The sequence below is a fragment of the Boleophthalmus pectinirostris genome, unplaced genomic scaffold (genome assembly GCF_026225935.1).
Source record: "Boleophthalmus pectinirostris isolate CB_2022bp ecotype Guang Dong unplaced genomic scaffold, ASM2622593v1 HiC_scaffold_1017, whole genome shotgun sequence".
Classification (NCBI taxonomy): domain Eukaryota; kingdom Metazoa; phylum Chordata; class Actinopteri; order Gobiiformes; family Gobiidae; genus Boleophthalmus; species Boleophthalmus pectinirostris.
The window spans coordinates 4,993-25,000 of NW_026570974.1; the positions used below are offsets into that span (position 1 = coordinate 4,993).

Below are 20,008 nucleotides of genomic sequence, written 5' to 3' on the forward strand. Positions count from 1 at the left end.
TGGATTCACTGATTTACAGTTTACAAGATCTGATGGGACAATCCCTTTTCTGAAAAACTGTCTCTTTAAAATCACCTTTGAATATCTTTATCTTCTGTTTGTCTGTTTGGGTATGAAAAGTAATAAGTGCTACCTACGTACAGACCTATTATTGTTATTATACCATTCCAACGGACCATGCGTGGTCCTTTGTACTTGGAAATTTCATGGATCGTAAAATATTAACAGAAGTCTGCACTTCTTTTCAGAGTCAGCCATTCTGAGTAAAATCTGGACCAGCTTGTAATAAATTAACATGAAAATTCACAAAAGTTCAATAGGACTTTTATATTCAAAATCACAATATTGGAGTGCTGCACTGGATCAAAAACTTACGCATACAGGTGCTCACTAAACCGGAGGGCTTAGATTCTTATGGAATGGACTTTTATATTAAATCCACCTGGACTTTTTGGTCTAATTACAAATTCTCAATCTGCTGTCTATCAAATCATACCTAGGAATTCCAGCTCTAAATATAGTTTATACCTATTTTATACCTATTATCTATACCTATTTACCCAAAATAATACAGACGGAATTTGATATCTGGCCTTTGAAGAGCCTGTTCCCACTTAAAATTAAAGTAGATAATTGCAAATTCATTCAACTATAATTAAAACTATAAATTATAAACTATAATTAAAAAACAAACATGATGTGTTTTACCTGTGAACTGCTGATTAAAGCAAGCATGTTACTTACATTCACTAGTTTGCGTATATTTTTTTGAGTAACTCTTTCAGTTCTGTACACACAAAGTAGTTTTACACATCATATTAGTTGAGTGTTTAATCTATTTTTCTAGGTTGCAGTGAGAAGTCTGTATTTGTTGTTTGTCACTGACCTACATGCTGATTTTAGGCCAGCTGATAGACACCAAAGACAATGTCCCTTTGGTCATCAACAGCCATAAAAGTAGTTAGACATTAAACCAAACCTGCAGATAACACCATACGTGTCATATTCTCTTATACACAAACTGAGAAAGCACTGGCTGTTTTGAGCTCTGATCATGTCGTCTGTAGAGAAGATTAGAAAAATGCTGCCAAAGGTAAGTAACTTCAACAATAATTTAAAGGTGCATTGTGTAACTTTTCCAGTGGATGGTCCGTCAAATGCTTTTCTTCATGGAGATATTATTGCTTTTTTTCACAGTATGATAATAAACCTTTCTAGCTTCATGGAGATCAAACCAGACCAAAATACAGGTCAGATCTGTGACCTGCGATCTCTTTTTCTAGGTATTTTTGAGCCATAAAACCACCTGTATCTGCTGAAATGTAAGGTAGATCTGTTTAATGTCAAACTGTGGCACATTCTAAGCAGACGAATGACATATCCGTAGATGCAAAAAGATGACAGATGCCTGACCAAAAAGATACATAGTGCACCTTTAAATAACTCTTTATATGCTACTGTGAATAGACTTGTCAACTGAATTTCTTGTGCTGAAGACCTACCCTCGGAGAATTGTTGCCGAAGACATAAACACAGCACTGACTCATTTTAAAAACCTTACACCTGCCATGAACACATATGGTGAGATATTTAGATCTTTTTGAGTATAGGCTTATGCTGACCCCTGTTTTTTTAATTATTATGTTATTATGTGCAGTATACAATGATGGAGTTACTAAGAATTTAATGTGCCTATCTGGAACTATTTCTACAATATTTAACAGTGAGTATTTTTAAACAGTAACCTTCATAACATAACATAACATAACATAACAATAGTGTTTATAGATTTTTGTGTGTGTGTTCAAGGCAATATTTACAACACCCCAGTGTCTGTGTGGCTCGAGGAAAGCTATCCACAAAGTGCTCCTATTGTGTACGTCCAACCTACTAAAGAAATGATGATTATTAAAAGATCATTTGTTTCCAATAATGGGGAGGTCCAGCTGCCATATCTAGAGGAGTGGAAACAGGTAAGAGATCAAAAGATCAATCATCAGATCAACTGAACTTTTTGAGTATTTTCATCATTATTTGTTTATTTTACTGTACTGTAATAAATCAGGTGTGTCTTCTTGTCTCGCCACAGGGTGAATGTGATCTGGTCAGCTTACTACAGGTGATTGCTGCAACATTTGGAGAATTTCCACCTGTTTGCATTAAGCCATATCAAGAATCCGAACAAGCACCATGTAGGTAGTCAACTACATACAGTGGAAAATTTCCACTATAGCATATTATCACTATGCTACTATACTACTATACTACTATACTATCTAGTGGTGTCTATTAATCAAACAAATTACATTTTAGGTTGGCTCCAGTTTCACAGAGAATACAACATTTATTCCAGACCAGATGGAAGTTCATATCTGTCTGTGTCCAAAGAAGATGACCAACCTTTCCATCAGGATCACGAAACCAACTGCTAGTGGTATTATTACCTGATTTATTTATTCTGTTTCTCTGAGCAGCTGGTGTCAGGGGTTCACAATGGGTATTTGGATTTGATGAAATAAATAAAAAGCTGTGAGTCGAGTCACAGTTTTGATTAACTTGACCTCTTTTTTGAGCCATGTCTTTTCTCAAGTGATTATTAAAGAAAATAATAGTGTTAATAGATGACAAAAGTATATGGAACAATTGTTATTCCCGATATAAAAGGCAATAGAAATAGCAAAAAATATATTAGGAAATTATAGCCTATTAAGACTTTCAAGGAATCTAAGCGATGGACGTGATTTGACTCAGACTTGTGTCTTACTTTTGATCTGCAAGATGAGGACTTGGTCCCACCTTTACTGTCTGTGCACAACAAGAAGAATTTCTCTGTTCACGTCACGTCAAGGTAATAAGCAAAATCTATGCATAGGCAGATCTGAACAGGCCATGAAACAAGGCATTATTTGTATTTAGTGGGAAATTTAGTCTAATCTGGACATCTAATATAATGAATATAAAAGATTAAATAAAAAAGAAAATTAAAAAAAGATAAATATATTAAAATACATTTTTTTTAAAACGATCTAAAAGACGTTATCGGATGTGACGTCATAGTCCACCGGAAGCCCTTAAAGGGATTGCCGGAAGCTGCTGTTGTTGACGATCGGACATTTTTCGAGGATCGTGAGCTTGGTCTTTTATTTTAAATAAATTTAATACAGCTGTGTATTTGTAGCAAAGTCGGCACAAATCCTAATACAAATCCTTCAGTGTTGCCGAGCCCAAAGCTGGGCTAGCATACGTTAGCCTAGCATCAACTATCTACAGCTAGTTAGCCTTAGCTTGTGTCAGTCGGCTAACTCACAGCAACTCAAACCCAGCGGAATTTTCTATAAAACCAAACACTAAGATTTTGAGCCATGGCTGTTGTCAACGAGGGCGCCCTGAAGAAGATGCTTAAGGTAAGTTTTAGGAGTTCTGCGTGGAGGTGTGAGGATGAACTATCTGAGCTTTCCCAATATCATCCGACAAACATGTCCTCAGCTTCTAAACACAAAAGAACCAACCATTTCCTGGATATGAGTAATAAAACTGGTGAAGTGCATTGTTTGGTTATGGTATCAATTTACTATAAAGACCTTATCTAACAACAAGTAATAATAACAACATATTTCTGTGATTTTAATACATTAATTAGCATTACTTTGCCTCGTGCTTCAGAGTTACATTAAATGATCTTATTTTTCTTTTCTAGCAATATAAATACAGAGATTTGACTGTTCGTGAGATTACTAATGTCATCTCTAATTACAAAGATCTAAAGCCAGTCATGGATGCGTATGGTAAGTGACATCAATGGCATCACACTTCAACAGTTTTGTTTTCCCCCATGTGTATATTATAATATTGTCCTTATTTCTTGTTTTGCAGTGTTTAACGATGGTTCTTCAAGGGATTTGATGAGTTTGACAGGAACAGTTCCAGTAAGTTACAGAGGTAAGACAAGATTCCATTGTTTTTAGTGGCCATTAGACGAGATAAGAGGCCTCTTTATTGCCTCATTCTCCCATCGGTAGTTATATATTATATGTAACTAGGGATGATTTTATTTTTTTATATGTATTTGGATATAAAAAATGTTAAATGTTGACTATTTAAGAGCTTAATATAATAAAAAAAAATCTATGTGTTATTCTATGTGTGTTTATTTTGTGCACTTCTTTAATTTTTATTATTATTTTTTTTACACCTTTCCTTGTAGGTAATGTCTACAACATCCCAGTGTGTTTGTGGTTGCTGGACACATATCCCTACAACCCACCCATTTGCTTTGTCAAACCTACAAGTGCAATGATGATCAAAACTGGAAAGCATATTGATGCCAATGGCAAGATCTATCTGCCTTATCTTCATGAATGGAAGCATGTACGTTTCATCAAATTACTCATAGTTTTATGTTTGGTTTTTTTTGGTGTGTGTGTACTGAGACTGAGTTAACTGACTAACACTATGTCTCCAGCCTCAGTCAGACCTCTATGGGCTGATCCAGGTGATGATTGTGGTGTTTGGAGAGGAACCCCCAGTGTTTTCACGCCCCACCACACAGGCTCCATACCAGGCCTTTCAAGCGGCTGGACCTCCCAACCGTGAGTGTAACAAAAGTCAAGCTTATCTCAAGTGGTCAGAACAAATACCTGCAATTCAATTCAATACAATACAATAACACGGCCTAGCACTTCTTTCATAAAAGTGGTGTTGCAAAACCTTTCTTACGCTGTACAACATTGTACAATTTGATTTTGCAATCTAACTCCTGATTGTACCCCCTACTAAAGGAAAGTCTGGCAATAGCTAACATGTTAAGTTTTTCACTTTAAGGGTTGAATTTGGTTAAATTGTTAAATGTAAGGACACAGTTATCTTACTGTTACATGACATGATTTTACATTTAATTTTTGTAAGTCAATAGCTAAAATATCAAGAAAATAAATAATATACTTTCGCTAGTGAAATGTATAGGAATAGTATGATGTACATGTCACTACCTCAACACTAGATGGTGCTAACACATCAGTTTATAACCCACAAAGCTATCTAATACCAGTGAGAGGAAAAAAAACGCTCCTAACTATAGTAGTTCTAATCTAACGGCTTTATTCTTTTGACCTCAGCTTCTTACATGCCTGGAATGCCTGCTGTGTCTCCTTACGGCCCAAATCCCAACCCAGGGTAAGATATTGTGAAAAACAGTTCCTCAACCACTGATTTTGTAACATTTATATCCAGTATAGATGAAAAAGTTAGAGAATCAACATAAACTGTTTATTTGCAGAGGATATCCAGGCTACCAGTATCCAGGAGGAAACTCATACCCCGCCTCTACTGGCCAAGGACATTACCCGACTCAGACCCCAGTCTCAAATGTTGGTACGTATTCAAAAGTGAAGTTTTACAATAACGAGCAGAGCCTCTAGTCAAATCCAAATCCACTTTATTTATATGGCACATAAACTTATTAACATACAATAGTTTCCAAAGTGCGGCACAGTACCTGGCATCATTAAGATAATAAGTTACGTAATTCACATGATGACACACCTTTTTCAAGTCTGCTGGTCTTTAGATGACCCGTCCCAACTGCTGACCTTTTAAGTGAAACATTATTTACCCCTGTATGACTTTGGTGCACGAGGGGCAAATGAAAGGTCATTGGTGTAATAAGAGTGGGGTGCATAAAGGCCAAAGGGGAGGAGGGCATGGGGCTCACTGTACACCCAGCTCTTCCAGAGTGCACAGTTCTATATTTAGTGTTGTTACAGTCGCACAAAGACCACACATTATGGCATCTGTCGATGACGTCCTATTTAAAGAGGAAGTAACTTTGATATTTGAAAGGCTATTTTGATATTTGATGGGCCACTCTCAAAGTAGCATGCAGTAGTTTATTAGTACAGTACAGTTAGTACTGTTGCATAACACAGGCATGGCATTCCTTTTAAATGCTATTATTTTGCCCAAAAAGTATTCTTCAGAATAGTCAATAATAACATTTTATAATCAATCTTAAACCATGAAATATTCTTACTTACGATAGGTAGATAGATAAATAGTACTTTATTTATCCGGAACGGAAATTTATTTTACAAGCAGCACAATGATACACAATAATAACATCAGTAATTTAATTTATAGAGAAATGTCTTTTGTCTTCAGGGCCAAACAGAGATGGCACCATTGGGGAGGACACAATTCGTGCATCTCTCATCTCTGCTGTGAGTGATAAACTTCGCTGGAGGATGAAAGAGGAAATGGACAGAGCTCAGGCAGAACTAGATGCTTTGAAGAGAACAGAGGAGGATCTGAAGAAGGGCCATCAAAAACTTGAAGAAATGGTATCAAGACTTGACCAGGAAGTGGTAAGCATGCTGTCTGAAATATTTTACTTTGTCATTTTGCCTTTGCTCATGTGTTTGTCATTTCTCTAGGCTGAAGTGGACAGAAACATAGAGCTGCTGAAGAGGAAGGATGAGGAGCTGACCGAGGCCTTAGAGAAGATGGAGAACCAGTCAGAAAACAATGACATTGATGACGTCATTGTGCCCACTGCACCACTGTACAAACAGATCCTTAACCTCTACGCTGAAGAAAACGCCATTGAAGACACAATTTTCTACCTGGGCGAGGCTCTGCGCAGGGGCGTCATAGACTTGGAGGTTTTCCTTAAGGTGCATTATCCTTTCTCTTAAATTCGTCCACATTTTTTCCCAAAGTTGACTTTGCTTACATTTTTTTTCTTGCAGCACGTTCGACTTCTTTCCAGAAAGCAGTTCCAGCTCCGTGCCCTTATGCAGAAAGCGAGAAAGACAGCTGGCCTCAGTGATCTCTACTGACCCCACTTTTTCTCTTGTCCTTCTCTATATTTGGGAATTTTCTATACGTCAGTCATCATAATTTAATTTGTCTCTTTTGTAAATCCTAGCTGTCAAAGTAGGTGTTTCATAGTACAGTCTGTTGTTTTTGGACATTTGATTTTTGAGTTTGACCCCAAAGCAAAAAAAAAAAATATCCGGATGATTCATTGTTGGCTGTGGAATTAAGTATCCATATATATGATTTGTATTAAGATTTTGCTTGTTAAATCAAATGATTCAAAGATGGCTGCAGCAAAGCCTCATAAGCAAATACAGAAGTCAGAAAGTTTGGTGGACATGGACAGTATCCAAGGGTGTTTTTACATAAGCCTATTAACACCCATGCAGTGACCAACAACGTCCCACTTTTTACTGGCACCCACCAATATTTTGCAAGCTTGCAGAATATGCCAAATTTTAGTGTACATCTCCAGAATGAACATGTATTTTCTATACTGCTACTTTTTATGTTCCATCTCTTTTCCATGTTGTTTGTCTGAACTTCTTCATGAGACTGGGGTTTGTGCAGGTACAAGTTTTAACTATTGTATTAATCCAGACATTAATTTATGTTTTCAGAAGGACTTTCTTAATTTAGCCTTTTACTAAATGCACTTTGAACTGTATTATAGATTATCTGTTTATTACTTTCTGACACCCATACAAAACATTTATATTTCTCTAGATTTATGTTAAATAAAACTTCTGCCCTAAATCATGCATTACTTTCATTTGCATTACTAGTTATATAATAGAACTCAATCCGGTGAAGTTCAATAGTCTGTAGTATACTATAGTCTGTGTGTTTGAGGGCCGCTGAATCAGCCATTCCCAAACAAACAAAGGGACAAAGGCAGTTATCCTGTTATCCTGGCAGATTTATTTGATGTCACAGCAAAATAAAAAAATCAATGTGCAGCTGCCACCACAGGTACAGGATCTGATCTAGAATAGAAATCTAATGCAACATTAAAACATAAATAGAGCTCAGTATAAACGAATAAATACCATCACCATTGGCGCCGTTTTACCAGAGATAGAATGACTCATGTTACTCTGGAGGGTTTATGGTGCACATAAAACCAACACCTTTCCAGATTGTTAACCATATCAGCATAGTCCGAGCAGGTTCCTTTGCTGTTGAATCTCGTTCTTGTTGTGTTCACACAAAATGTTTATTATTAGGTTCGGCTGTATCAGTGCACTTTAGTGGACTAAAAGTTATAAGTAGAAGACGTCCCATAGCCACAGAGTGCTTCGGCATCACAAGAACTGGCCCAGTGATATGCAGCAGTTAACAGGCTGCAGAGGACACCTTTCTCACAGAGAATGGAATGTCACCATTTTGTGGTAGATAAAAATCAAACAGATTACCATTGGAAATGACCCACTGGTAACAACTACATACACTTAAATACAATCTACAAGCAGGGAGTGCAGCAGCAGCAGCAGCAGTACAGTACAGTACAGTGACATACAGTAAGGTACATACAGTATGGGAGTAAACTGCCGTTTTAAGTTATGGTAAGTTCAGTCATGGCAGGAAAAATGTGCTAATAAGAACATGAAATGAGTAACGTTTTTAAATATTAGACAGATAATGTAGCTCATTCACAAACCCTTGACCTTTTAAGAACTGGTCTAATACATTGTTGCATGTTGACAATGGACACAATTAGTATGTTTAGGAGTGATCTCCGGCCAGTAGGAGGAGCCTGCTCACAGAGTGAGCTCTTTCTGTACTCCCCACAGAGTCTCAGCGCTCTTCCTCAGCTGCTGCTCTTCATCGGGCTTCAGGGTCATGTTGATGACGTCAGTCAGACCACTGTTACCCAGGACACAGGGCACACTCAGGAACACCTCCTCGCCGATTCCATGCATCCCCTGATATAGAGAGAAAGTGTTAGTTTGTAGCACGAGAAGCATCATTAGGAAGAATAAAAATAATAAACATTTTTTTACCTGGACCAGGGTGGACACGGGCTGCACTTTGTGCAGATTCTTCATGATGCTTTCCACCAGGTCGGCCACAGACAGACCAATGGCCCAGGAGGTGTAGCCCTTCAGCTTGATGACTTCATAGGCTCTGTGGGACAGGCACAAAAAGGTCAGACTACTTACACACATATAGGCCATGGTCCTATATAAGAAAAAACAGACTAATAAAAATAAGTGCAATAAAATAACACTGAGCTGCCTAGTGTTTAAAGATGGTGGCAGGTAAAAGTAGCTGAGGTTGGCAATCTGCCAGCCTTGATTCACAGCCATGTCAAATTCCTCACAAGGGCTAGTCTGTTACCAGGTCTTAAAAGCCTTTTTCATGGTTTGAACCATAACAGAACTGGATACATTTGATAAAAGCTTTAAAATGTGTCAAAAAAAAATAATAATTTTTTTTCATATTTAGGACAAACACTGCACTCACCCAGCAACTACTTGTTTGTGAACTTCTTTCCAGTTCTCACTGTCAGAGTCTCCTCCCATATTTGGGTTCAGTGCCTGCAGTGACACTCCAGCGACATTGACTCCACTCCAGACAGGCACTAAGAATTTAAATGTACATCACTTACATGACCATGTACCCAAGAGCTTTACATAACAGCCATTTGTTAGAGGCAGGTACATACCACTGGAGTCTCCATGCTCCCCAATGATCCAGCCATGGCAGCTGGAGGGGTGCAGGTGGAGCTTCTCTGCCATCAGGTGGCGGAAACGAGCAGAGTCCAGGTTTGTTCCAGACCCGATGACACGATTGCGGGGGAATCCACTCAACTTCCAGGCCACGTAAGTCAGGATGTCCACTAATAAACAGGAAACGCACAATGATTAGCCCATTCTCTGAGATCAAAGAAGAACTGTAACAAAGCCTTAGCTTGTGTGTGTGTCAAACCTGGGTTGGAGACCACCATGAGGATGCAGTTAGGGCTGTACTTGACAATGTTCGGGATGATGAACTTAAAGATGTTGACGTTGCGCTGCACCAGATTCAGACGGCTCTCGCCCTCCTGTTGACGGGCTCCAGCGGTCACAACCACCACTTTGGAGTTTGCCGTCACACTGTAGTCTGTTGGTAAAACAACAGTGTAAGTAAAAAGTTCCCTAATAAACTAAACAACTTGATTTCATCCTATTACTACCTTTGTCCGCCACAATTTTGTGCGTCTTCAGGAAAAGGGAGCCATGCTGTAAGTCCATGACCTCACCCTTGAGTTTGTCCTCCATTACATCAACCAAGGCCAACTCATCACACAGATCCTAACAAACAAACATACACATAGGTTATTTTATAGGTAACAATTAGAGGCAGTTGTTATTTTTTTTTATAGTCACTACTTCTTATATATAGTGTGGAATGTAGCGTTTCCTGTACTAACAAGAATGGGCTTGCTAAAATGCTTTGTCATGGTTCCAAAAAAAACTTGAGCATGTTGCTATTAAGTGGGCATATTCATATGTTTTGTAACATGTGTGGGATCATTATTTAACTTTTTGTTCTTTATACAACCAAATTATTAATCTAAAACTGCTTAAATAACAGAATTGGTCCAATAACTTAAGAATTGCACAATATATCCCTTATAATAATACATATGTGAATGAGTGAAGTACAGGAAAAATACAGGTTCATATAGCCCTATCTATAAGAACAGAGCTGAAGTAAATATTTTACACACAAGAGGTGGGGTGAGCAAATATAGATATGATATATGGTAGTTTTGACATGTGATATACTGCATACTGACACAAAACTAACTAGATAAGACTAGTCCTATGACACACAACACATATGCGCTATGCTATAAGATAAGAGTGGCTGTAAAACAGTCTGTACGTCTAATAAATGTTGACAGTTTCTTTTGCAGACAGTGTTATTTTCATCCCACCTTGAGCAGTATGCTGATAGCGGAGGCCATTCCCACCATGCCAACGCCCACAACTGTCACTTTGTTCCTGCAGCCAACTGCCTCCTCCTTGGACACATGGCTGATCAGCTTCTCCTTGGTGGACATCTGCATGATAAAAGACAACAGGTGTAAGATAGAAAGAGAGTGTAAAGAGTGGGAGAGATACGCTTCTGATACTTTATCTGACTTATTGTGCAGTCCAGTATTTCATCATTACCACACAAAAGACACTGACATTTGAGTAACCTCTGTCTAAATATATCCTGTCATGTGATTTCCTAAAACCATTTTGGGGACGGTTTGTTCTTTCGTGCGCCATTACCATTTTGGGGGGAACCAAGTACTCCCTAAGAAGTATTGCATCCCTGTATCTAGTCTGTGTGTACTGCTATTTCTGCTCTTTGGCACAGCAGACGGGGAAGCAGACTCACGCTCGCTGCTGTTACATCATCAGTAACACCGGGCCTTGGCGCAGCGATGGGGAACACAGAATTTCACTCTCAAGAGGATATTAGCTCAGTACTAGGCCTATATTTTAACTAGGCCAGTCATACTCAATATCCTTTCATCCAATTATCGCTCTCCTAAAAGCTTACACTAGACATGCATGACACTTTCCTGAGGCGATGTGCCAAAAAAAGAACCAATTTTTATTTTACTCTAAGAGGTTTAAACAAAACAATGGCCAGCAATGTCACCTCAATAGTTTTTGGTTTTAATCTTGCTAAAAAAAACAAAAACCAGTAGCATTAGGCTGAGTGAAATATGATCACAAGTTGGGCTACCAGCAGCACCTGACCGTACCAACACAGAGGAGAATGTACCCATATCAAATTCTGCCACTGCAGTCTAGCATCACCAAGGCCAATGGAGCAGACAGGCCCATCCATGAACCTGCGCTTGACTTGTTACATCGCCACATCCAGAAAAGCAGAAGATACGGTCTATCAGAAACATCATAAAATAAAGAGGTGTAGCAGTATATTGCCATTTCAACTTCCATTTGAAAGGATGCCAAGCCTAATCAGCCTATTTCCTCTCAACAAGTTGGCTGTCTCTAAGCACAGATGAGCTTCTTGTTTCCTCAAACCGTTTTCACGCCTCCTCCAATTACTGTGAATAAAGCAAGGCATCGCATTACATGAACAATACCATAACCTGTAGAAGAAATGTGAAGCTTTTGACAGTGGTACAAAAAGTACCAGTCACCTATTCCATTGATTCATTTAGGCACGCCCCTTTTAATCCAGAAATGCGCAATAGACTGTAACCGGATTAAAGCGACCAAAAGGATAAAATGTAACATAAGGCTGGGAGTAATATGAGTAAAATGTGAGATTGCAAGTGCCTTACCGTGGTGCTGTGGTGGATAGCTTCTTTAAATGAGCTAGTGGAATGTGAGCGCCTGTGTAGAGCAGCGATTTCCGCAGACTGCAGTCGCACATGGGAAGCGAGGCCGTATTTAAGGTCGTCTGCATCCGCCGCTACGTCACACACGCGCAATGATGTGTCAAGGCGGTGCATGTTTGGAGTCACGTCCTCCAGCAGCCGCAGCGCAGAGGATACCCCATTCAGACAGGCAGCATCATGCCCAACGCGTGTTTAAACTGACACAAAACACATTCAAACACGAACAGGGGTGATATTGTACAGTGGTATGTGCTCCCTATGGACTGGCGCTATCCAAACATCCAAAATCTATAAATTTTCATGAGCAATTAATTCTCTCATTCTGGACCAAAAACTACACGTGAAACGCTTCATGGATACGCGTAAACTTTGAAAAATAGCAACCTAAAATGTCTTAAATAAACCAGATAAATCTGGTTAGGTTTAGGTGTTGCCAGGCAAGGGTTGGGCTATTTATTCGGCAGGAAATGACTTGGCTCATTTTACTACACGCACGGTACGTTTGAAGGGATTTTTCCACTCATTGTGGGCTGCTCACTATGAGTAATCTAACAAGAATTGAGACAGTCGATACAATTAGAGCATGTAAAAAGAAACACCCCCAGTTGCCCCTAAAATGCGATATTCTCGTTGCAGTAATAACGGAAATACTTGAATGTCATAAATTGGAGCTGCAGAAAGGTGCCATTTTACGCGAGGGGATGAGAGTCACATTTGGTTATGTAACCTTCTTATCTAAAGCTTCCTTGTTTCGTTTGGCTCCATCTATTGGTCATTTTGTACAGTTGCAATAAGGCCGCACCTGTACTTCTTTATTTGTTTAGATTTTTTGATAGTGTGCGTAAAGACAAACCTCACCGCCACCCAGATCGCGTGATGCCACTCTCGTGTGCCAAGTGCAATCATTTCATGACATGTACTACTACAATAGCCACGCTGGATTTTATTCACCTGATGCAACAGAGCCACAATCCCTTCACCAGGCCTTTGTACAGTCACGTAGTCTGCTTAAAAGCGCACTGCAACTTCTCTGGTGGTTTTCTGGTTTGGTTGTCGAGAGAGTAAATACACTGAAAAACCTGCCCTCATCTGCGGAAAAGCAAACCCACTCACAGATGTGACCTATATCGTGGCCTGGAGGCATAACCTGCTAGTCTCTACTGAGGTTATATAAATGCCATACTGTGGACCATCATGGTAATAAGATCTCCATGGAGTCAGACCCCCATCACAAAAGTTACATAGTGTACCTTTAAGTTAAGACTAACAGTGGCAAAGCACACTCACTTCTCTGAAAGAGACAGTGAAGTGAAACTGGCGTCACAAAATGGAGTGAAAGCACAAACTGACTAGACCTAGAGCCATGTGCTCTTGGGAGGTGAGTTAGTCAGAGAAAATTATGACTTATAATTCTATTTTTTGTTAGGAGTTTAAGTGGAAATATTACCAGATAAAATAGGCCACATGGAAGTTCCTAAGCTGTTTATAATGTAAAATAACTAAGGCTGTAAAATTATAATACAGTTGGGTACCACATAGACCTATAGCTATAAAGTAGGCCTACATTTTCAAATGAAAAAACAGCCTAATTTTTTTTAATCCTATTCAAATTAGGTACTACTTTTAATCACAATTACTACATTACATGGACATTTTTAAAGGTTAATAATAAAAACATTAAAAAAAATTAAAATAATTGAATCACCAAAGCTATAGGCCTGTCACGTGAATCTCTATGGACTTATTATTCCATATATGAAAGATGGAACAATAATTTTGAGGGATCAGTATTTATCATGGTACTTTTTCTTTTAACTAACAGGGATTTTTTGTTATCTTTCTGTCCTTTGATCTGCAAAGGGGTGAATAAATAATTGCTATGACTCATTGTAGATATAAAATCCCTACTAAAGTGTTTAATTCTGTTTTTTTTTTTTAAGTAATAGTAGTTTTTAGACATATTATAGTTTTAGAACAGTTTTTGTGGTCTAATCCTGCTTTTGGGTTACTGTGTCAGAAGCATGAATTAACATCAGTATTATCATTTATTGTCTCTGTTTTCTTCAACAATATATACTACTTTAAAAAGTTAACATGACAGACCTATCCAAAGCAGCATCCTGGGAAAAAAAACAAAGGATGCACACAGTCCTCAATGGGCATGCATCTCAAAGAACCAACCCCCGTCTCATCCTTACCAAAGCTATTGTATTATGGGTTTAACACAGAGAAGGCAGCCCCTCACCCGACACTCCTCTACCACCTCCCCAAAGATCCCTGTTGTTTCTTTCTCTAAACAGACAAAAGGTCAGGACAGGCCCAGCTGCTCTGGCTCTTCTTACTGTATCGGAGTGTGTGCTGACCAGCTGGCTTCATTCAAACACTCCAATGCCAAAATCACTAGAACACTGCCGAATCTTGTATCTTCTATGTTACGATAAATACTATTAAGTTTATTGTTCAATTAAAGATAGTGCAGACTTTTGTGATTTTTCTGTACTATGATACAATTTGAACCGTAGACGATTGAATTAATGTCATTCTTACTCATCATAGATACAAACTACCTGCTGGATGATTATGATTCTCCTATTTAATTTATTGCAGCCATAGTTTGTACGTAAAAATAGACATGAGTAACCAACTACCCGCTAGGAAGTAACCATGGGTGTGTTTCTAGTTCCATGGTATGAGTGACGTCACACTCCTTTAGCCCATTTCTTTATACAGTTTATGATTGCAGCTCATGGTTTTGTTTGTTTTTTAATAAAACAGTATATTTCTCAGAATGTGTGAGTGTGAAATGGCCTACCCCTTTTCTCCTAAGAATGTTGAAAAGGATCGTGCGTTGGCACAGTTTTGGTAAATGAAGAATCCTTGGCACGATCAGAGCCTGGCACACCTGTATCTTTTGTTTTGCTTTCTCCCCACATCATGACAATTTAATTAAAAAAGATTACATACTGAATGGAGATTTTAGTTATACAAGCAAAAGCAGCTGAGCCCATCCCCACTGTTAAACCCCACAGACCACACACCCTCATGTGATTATCACATCACTTAAGGTGTGACAATGCATATTTACCAAACATGCAAACCAACAAGGTCAGTTTAACAGAAAGAGGCTCACCAAAGTGTAGTCTAAATTTAGCCTTACTACGAAACTGCTGACATGTCTAGAATCCAGAACTTTCTCCAGCAGCAGAGAAAGTCACCCTATTTTTGTTTATTTTATTCCTGTATATACTTTGGATTTACATCGTGAACCCATTAAAATGCAAATAAACACATTTACAATTTCCCTTTCTGTTCCAACCTATAGTAGTCCTATATTTTTTGATGTAAGCCATGTGGACTGAAGTATCTTAGGCCTATTGACACTTGTGAAGTCTACAACCACTTTCTCATTCAACAGACAATCAAAAATATAATACATGTCATGACACAATGTAAATTAATTAGAATTCAGTCGATTTGGCAGCAAGAAAGCGCCTACAGATCATGAAAGCAGGAGGGGAATAACTGAAAATGCCACCATCATCACATGTTACCTTTTCTCTTCAGACTACAGTTTGATTGAGACATGAACTTTTTTTTTTTTTTTTTAACCTAACAGACAATTTTAGATCACCAAATCCAGCCTATCATCAGTCAAGCCCAACGCGAGCATTTTAGGCCCTTCAGGTCAACAAACTCGACCCACACCGCGTCACTAGGCCGCTACGCAAAAAAACACACGTCTAGCTCAATAGTTCTTTTACCTTACGCTAAGAAATAAGAATAAAATAAAAAAAAAATACGTGCCTTTTGTTTGGCGGTGTGGTCGCTGTCGCAGGGTATGATCGCAGATGGGCTCGGGTGAGAGGTCACAAAGGTCATACAGATGAAGTTACACACAGCACATTGTATAACAGCGCCCCCTGTTGACAAGACCTATGCTACACTCAGAAGGAGGTTCATTCAGTTGGTCATTCAAACACCGATTTAAGACCTAATATAAGACCATTTGTTTGGAATAGTTGACCTGTGTCTTACATTTTAATAGACCTATCGTCAGGATATGGCCAAATGAAACCTAATGTTGAACTAGGCTTCAGTAAACTACCCTATATAACTCTTAAATTAGCCAATACCAAAAAGTAATAATCTAATCCTACAGTGAACAGGTTCCACAATAGCAGTGTCTCACCTGTGATCCATGGAGGCTCGTAACATAAACTTCATATAACCTTCTTTATTTCATGCTGAACTCAGTCTAAGGTGAAAACTGTAGCCCTTTGCTTTTGTCAACATAATCAGGATTAGAAAGTAGGTCAAACACAAATCCCGTTTATTTCTCCTGCCTGTATTATCTCGTCTGCAATGATTATTCGGCCATTATTTTAATAACAATTCTCTTGACGTTGATTGTATTATTTAAGGTTAAATATAGGGTACGCAGATTTTTATTTATTTAAAATTGTATAAGCATGATGATCTGTGTCCCTAGATAGGAATTTAGCTTTTACTCATAACAACCATAGACTGTAACAACTGGCTTATTCTTAAATACAAAAGCACTGGACATGATGGCCTTTTTTAAACCTAATTTGTTAATTCGGTTCTTAAGGCGATTATCCAATCAGAAGGCAGTATGAGCATCACATGAGTCTAATATTTGAATAACCAAATATAGCCTCTGACTGAGTGAAATCTGAAGGTGTTGAGCTTTCACATGAGCCATGGCCTGTCCACATAATGAGAATGAGAAAAAACTTTTCAAGCCAGGCTACAAGCGCAGGCTACAAACCCTTCTTTATGTAGACACAAAAAGCCTCTTGACTGTTCGAGGAAATACCAGCAGAGGGCGCCACTTCACAAGGAATAGATCACCAGTTTCTTATTTTATTGCTGAACATAACTTCTTTTACCATTTATAAACCATCTCTTTATTATTTGCATTTGTAACAGGTTAAACTGAGTGGAAATTAGAGAGTCACGGAGGCTTGTCACATGCACTTTGACTGACTTTGTTTTATTTCATTGTTTATTTATTTTTAATATGGAGTGCACTTAAGTGTGCCATGCATATATACAGGTAACTTTTTAAATAGTATTATCTCTTCGGCCCAAAGTAATGTGCTGCTGAAACATGAATAGAAATTGAATTGAAAAAAAAAAAAAGAAAAGAAAATTAAATACAAAATAAATAAATAAGTAAATAAATAAATAAACCATCTTCTTGCAATTAGATAAGAAACTAATTACAATGGCAGAACAAGTATAGGAGGTGCTCTCCCCTGCACTGGTCCGGTGGTTGTCAGGTCTTTGCATTAATTACTTGAATAGACTATTACTATACTATATTTTAAATGCTTCTGGCTTAATTTCACAATTATTTATTTAGTTGGTTTAATTATGTGTAATGGCTTTACTGCAGGGGTCTCCAACCTGTAGCTTGGGCACTTCCAGTGGCTCTATACCCCCTTCCAAGTAGCTCGCCAAGGGATTTTTGAATTACACCTATTGTCCTGAATAAGTAAAATTTTTATAGATTAACACAACCAGAGGTGACTGTGAGGTGCCTGATAGAAAAACCTCTTTCAGTCAAAATGTGTTTTCATATAAGGGCAGTGTTCTGTGGAACAGTTTACCACCCACAGTTAGAGACTCCCCCAGCTTTACGACTTTTAAAGGTCATTTAAAGACATGGCTCAGGTCGACACAGGTGTGTGATCATTTACTATAGTTTACAATGTGCAATGGGCAATGTGCAATATGCTATTTATTAAGTATTTTAATATTTAAAATTACGGGCAGTATGTAATATACTAAAGAATTTTACCTTCGAGGGCACGTGCAATACATTGTAGAAAAGCACTTTATAGTAATTTTAGCAATGGGCTGTGTGCAATATCTATACACTGGCATCTTAACTAAACAAGGCAGCGTGCAATTTTGATCAAATAATCCAACATCCTTTGCTTGACCTGTGTCTGTGATCTTGTGACTGACCAGCTCTTTGTGTCTGTCTATTTGTATTATTGTATTGTCTGTCGGGGTGTATTGTTTTTACTGTGCTTTTGTTTTATGATTACATCAACCTGCCTAGGGACAGCAGATGGAAATTAGCCTTGGGCTATAATCTGATAACATATTTACATATCATGTATATGTTCATTAATGTGTTTTGTCCCTATTTTTTAAATAAATAAATAAAAAATGCCTATTACCATTGTACATGTATTATTTTGATACCTGAGTAATAAATGGATAATGGTTTATATTTTATATGCATCTAACTGGACCTCATTTAAGGCTCACCGTGGCACTTTTATATATTCCATTTCTTGTGACCGCTAAAACTAGTAGCTCTCTGGCATTTTCGTTTTGTAAAGGTAACTCACCGAACCAAAAAGGTTAGAGACCCCTTCTTTACGGACTTTACATAAATTGGCCACTCGCCCACTACACAGAAAAAAAAAACATTGGAGATCCATATGTGAAGTTGTTACAAAAACAGTATATAGCTTTTATAACTCATCTATAGGATCTCAAATTCACATTCAATTCTCCATTGGCCTACCACTGTCTCCCACTTGTCATAATGCACCAATGAAGTTTGAGTGCAGTACTTTTCATCTACAATACTGGAACAAAACATGCTCTTTATTTTTCATCTAAGCCCTTGGGTAGAGCCTCACACTTATTGTACTTCCTCATATTTTCTATCACCCTCAATGCACTTGGGATGTTCTTTGTTACTCTGGCTGCATTTAACGTATTTACAGAAGATAGATGAAGTTTCATTAGACCACTGCGAGATTTGTCTCGTAATAATGCGCTTGTGTTGCCCTGTGGATATGTTGTCTCAAACTTTATCAGACTTTAAAAGTGTATTGTGTAACTTTTCTGAAAGAAGGTCCATCAAATTCTTTTCCTAATGGAGATGTTATTCCTTTCTCTGGAATGCTTCACAGTATGGCATTAAAACATTGTTTCCCAAAGACTGGGTCGCGACTCTCAGGTGGGTCACAAGAGATTTTTTTTGGGGGTCGCCTTGTCACAATTTGCATGTCGGTCTGCAGTACACAGTTTTGATCTGTGACTTTATCGTCACTCTGGATAAGCATTTTGTCAAAATATCCTGTCCTCAGTAGGGCCTGTATTTTTATGCTTGTTCCTTTCACTACTATGTGTGAATTGGGATTTTCTGTGCTCACAAACATGAAGGCAAAGTACAGCAACAGACTGAATCCTGTGCTTGATCTACATATACAAAAACGCAAACAGGCCCACCTAACTCATTACAAATGTTGAAATGTTAAGACATGTTTTGTATCATTTCTAATCTTTTTGTAATAATTTTATTGACTATTTTTCCCAATATTGCTGGTTCAACTGAATGTTGAAAAGAAAAGAAATGGGCTACATTTAATGTCCAAATAGGCGACTTATGGAAATCTTTTATTGCTGGTTCAATTACTGTTTTTCATTGTTTAAAACTTATGTAATACTAACTGTTCAGAGAGACACGATGACTCAGTCAACAATAAAATATCCACATTAATGTTCAATAACGGTCAAATCCACCTTTATTTTGTGATTTACGAATAATGTCTATTGACTTGGGTCGTGAAGGTTTGTGACTTTTAAAATATGGGTTGGGAAAGACTCCATTAAACCTTTCTATTTTCAAAGAGACCAAACCAGACCAAGCTACAGGTCAGATCTGGGGAGAGGCAATCCCGCTCAGTCAGAATACCTGTTTTTCTAGGTATTTTTGAGCAATAAAACCAATTGTAATGGAATAAATGTAAAGTAGAGCTGTTTAATGTCATACTGTGGAACATTCTAGGT

At 38.0% G+C, this 20,008-nt stretch overlaps 3 protein-coding genes across 7 annotated transcripts; 2 read left to right on the forward strand and 1 right to left on the reverse strand.

Annotated features, from left to right (window-relative positions):
• The first annotated feature begins 564 nt into the window (after window positions 1-564).
• zgc:123278 (uncharacterized protein LOC641569 homolog) lies at window positions 565-2,560 on the forward strand. Of its 5 annotated transcripts, none has more exons than XM_055162525.1 (7): window positions 565-1,093; window positions 1,198-1,327; window positions 1,468-1,581; window positions 1,658-1,723; window positions 1,810-1,973; window positions 2,090-2,192; window positions 2,314-2,560. In XM_055162525.1, the coding sequence occupies exons 3-7, from the start codon at window positions 1,569-1,571 to the stop codon at window positions 2,430-2,432; spliced, it is 465 nt and encodes a 154-aa protein (XP_055018500.1). In that variant the 5' UTR covers window positions 565-1,093; window positions 1,198-1,327; window positions 1,468-1,568; the 3' UTR covers window positions 2,433-2,560. The 5 variants fall into 5 exon arrangements, with proteins under 5 accessions (XP_055018500.1, XP_055018484.1, XP_055018512.1 ...); XM_055162509.1 differs by having other exon boundaries at window positions 1,198-1,283; XM_055162537.1 differs by having other exon boundaries at window positions 1,198-1,283; window positions 1,497-1,581.
• A 495-nt stretch (window positions 2,561-3,055) lies between these two features.
• On the forward strand, window positions 3,056-7,569 carry tsg101a (tumor susceptibility 101a). Its single transcript, XM_020935192.2, has 10 exons — window positions 3,056-3,404; window positions 3,698-3,785; window positions 3,874-3,939; window positions 4,205-4,368; window positions 4,463-4,589; window positions 5,115-5,172; window positions 5,276-5,370; window positions 6,157-6,359; window positions 6,429-6,668; window positions 6,744-7,569. Exons 1-10 carry the CDS (start codon window positions 3,363-3,365, stop codon window positions 6,831-6,833), a joined length of 1,173 nt encoding a protein of 390 aa, XP_020790851.1. The 5' UTR covers window positions 3,056-3,362; the 3' UTR covers window positions 6,834-7,569.
• A 142-nt stretch (window positions 7,570-7,711) lies between these two features.
• ldha (lactate dehydrogenase A4) lies at window positions 7,712-12,273 on the reverse strand. The gene is made up of 8 exons (XM_020935193.2): window positions 12,113-12,273; window positions 10,739-10,864; window positions 9,992-10,109; window positions 9,745-9,918; window positions 9,482-9,655; window positions 9,280-9,397; window positions 8,817-8,940; window positions 7,712-8,738 (listed from the first exon to the last, which is right to left on the reverse strand). The coding sequence occupies exons 2-8, from the start codon at window positions 10,862-10,864 to the stop codon at window positions 8,574-8,576; spliced, it is 999 nt and encodes a 332-aa protein (XP_020790852.1). The 5' UTR covers window positions 12,113-12,273; the 3' UTR covers window positions 7,712-8,573.
• Between the last annotated feature and the right edge of the window lie 7,735 nt (window positions 12,274-20,008).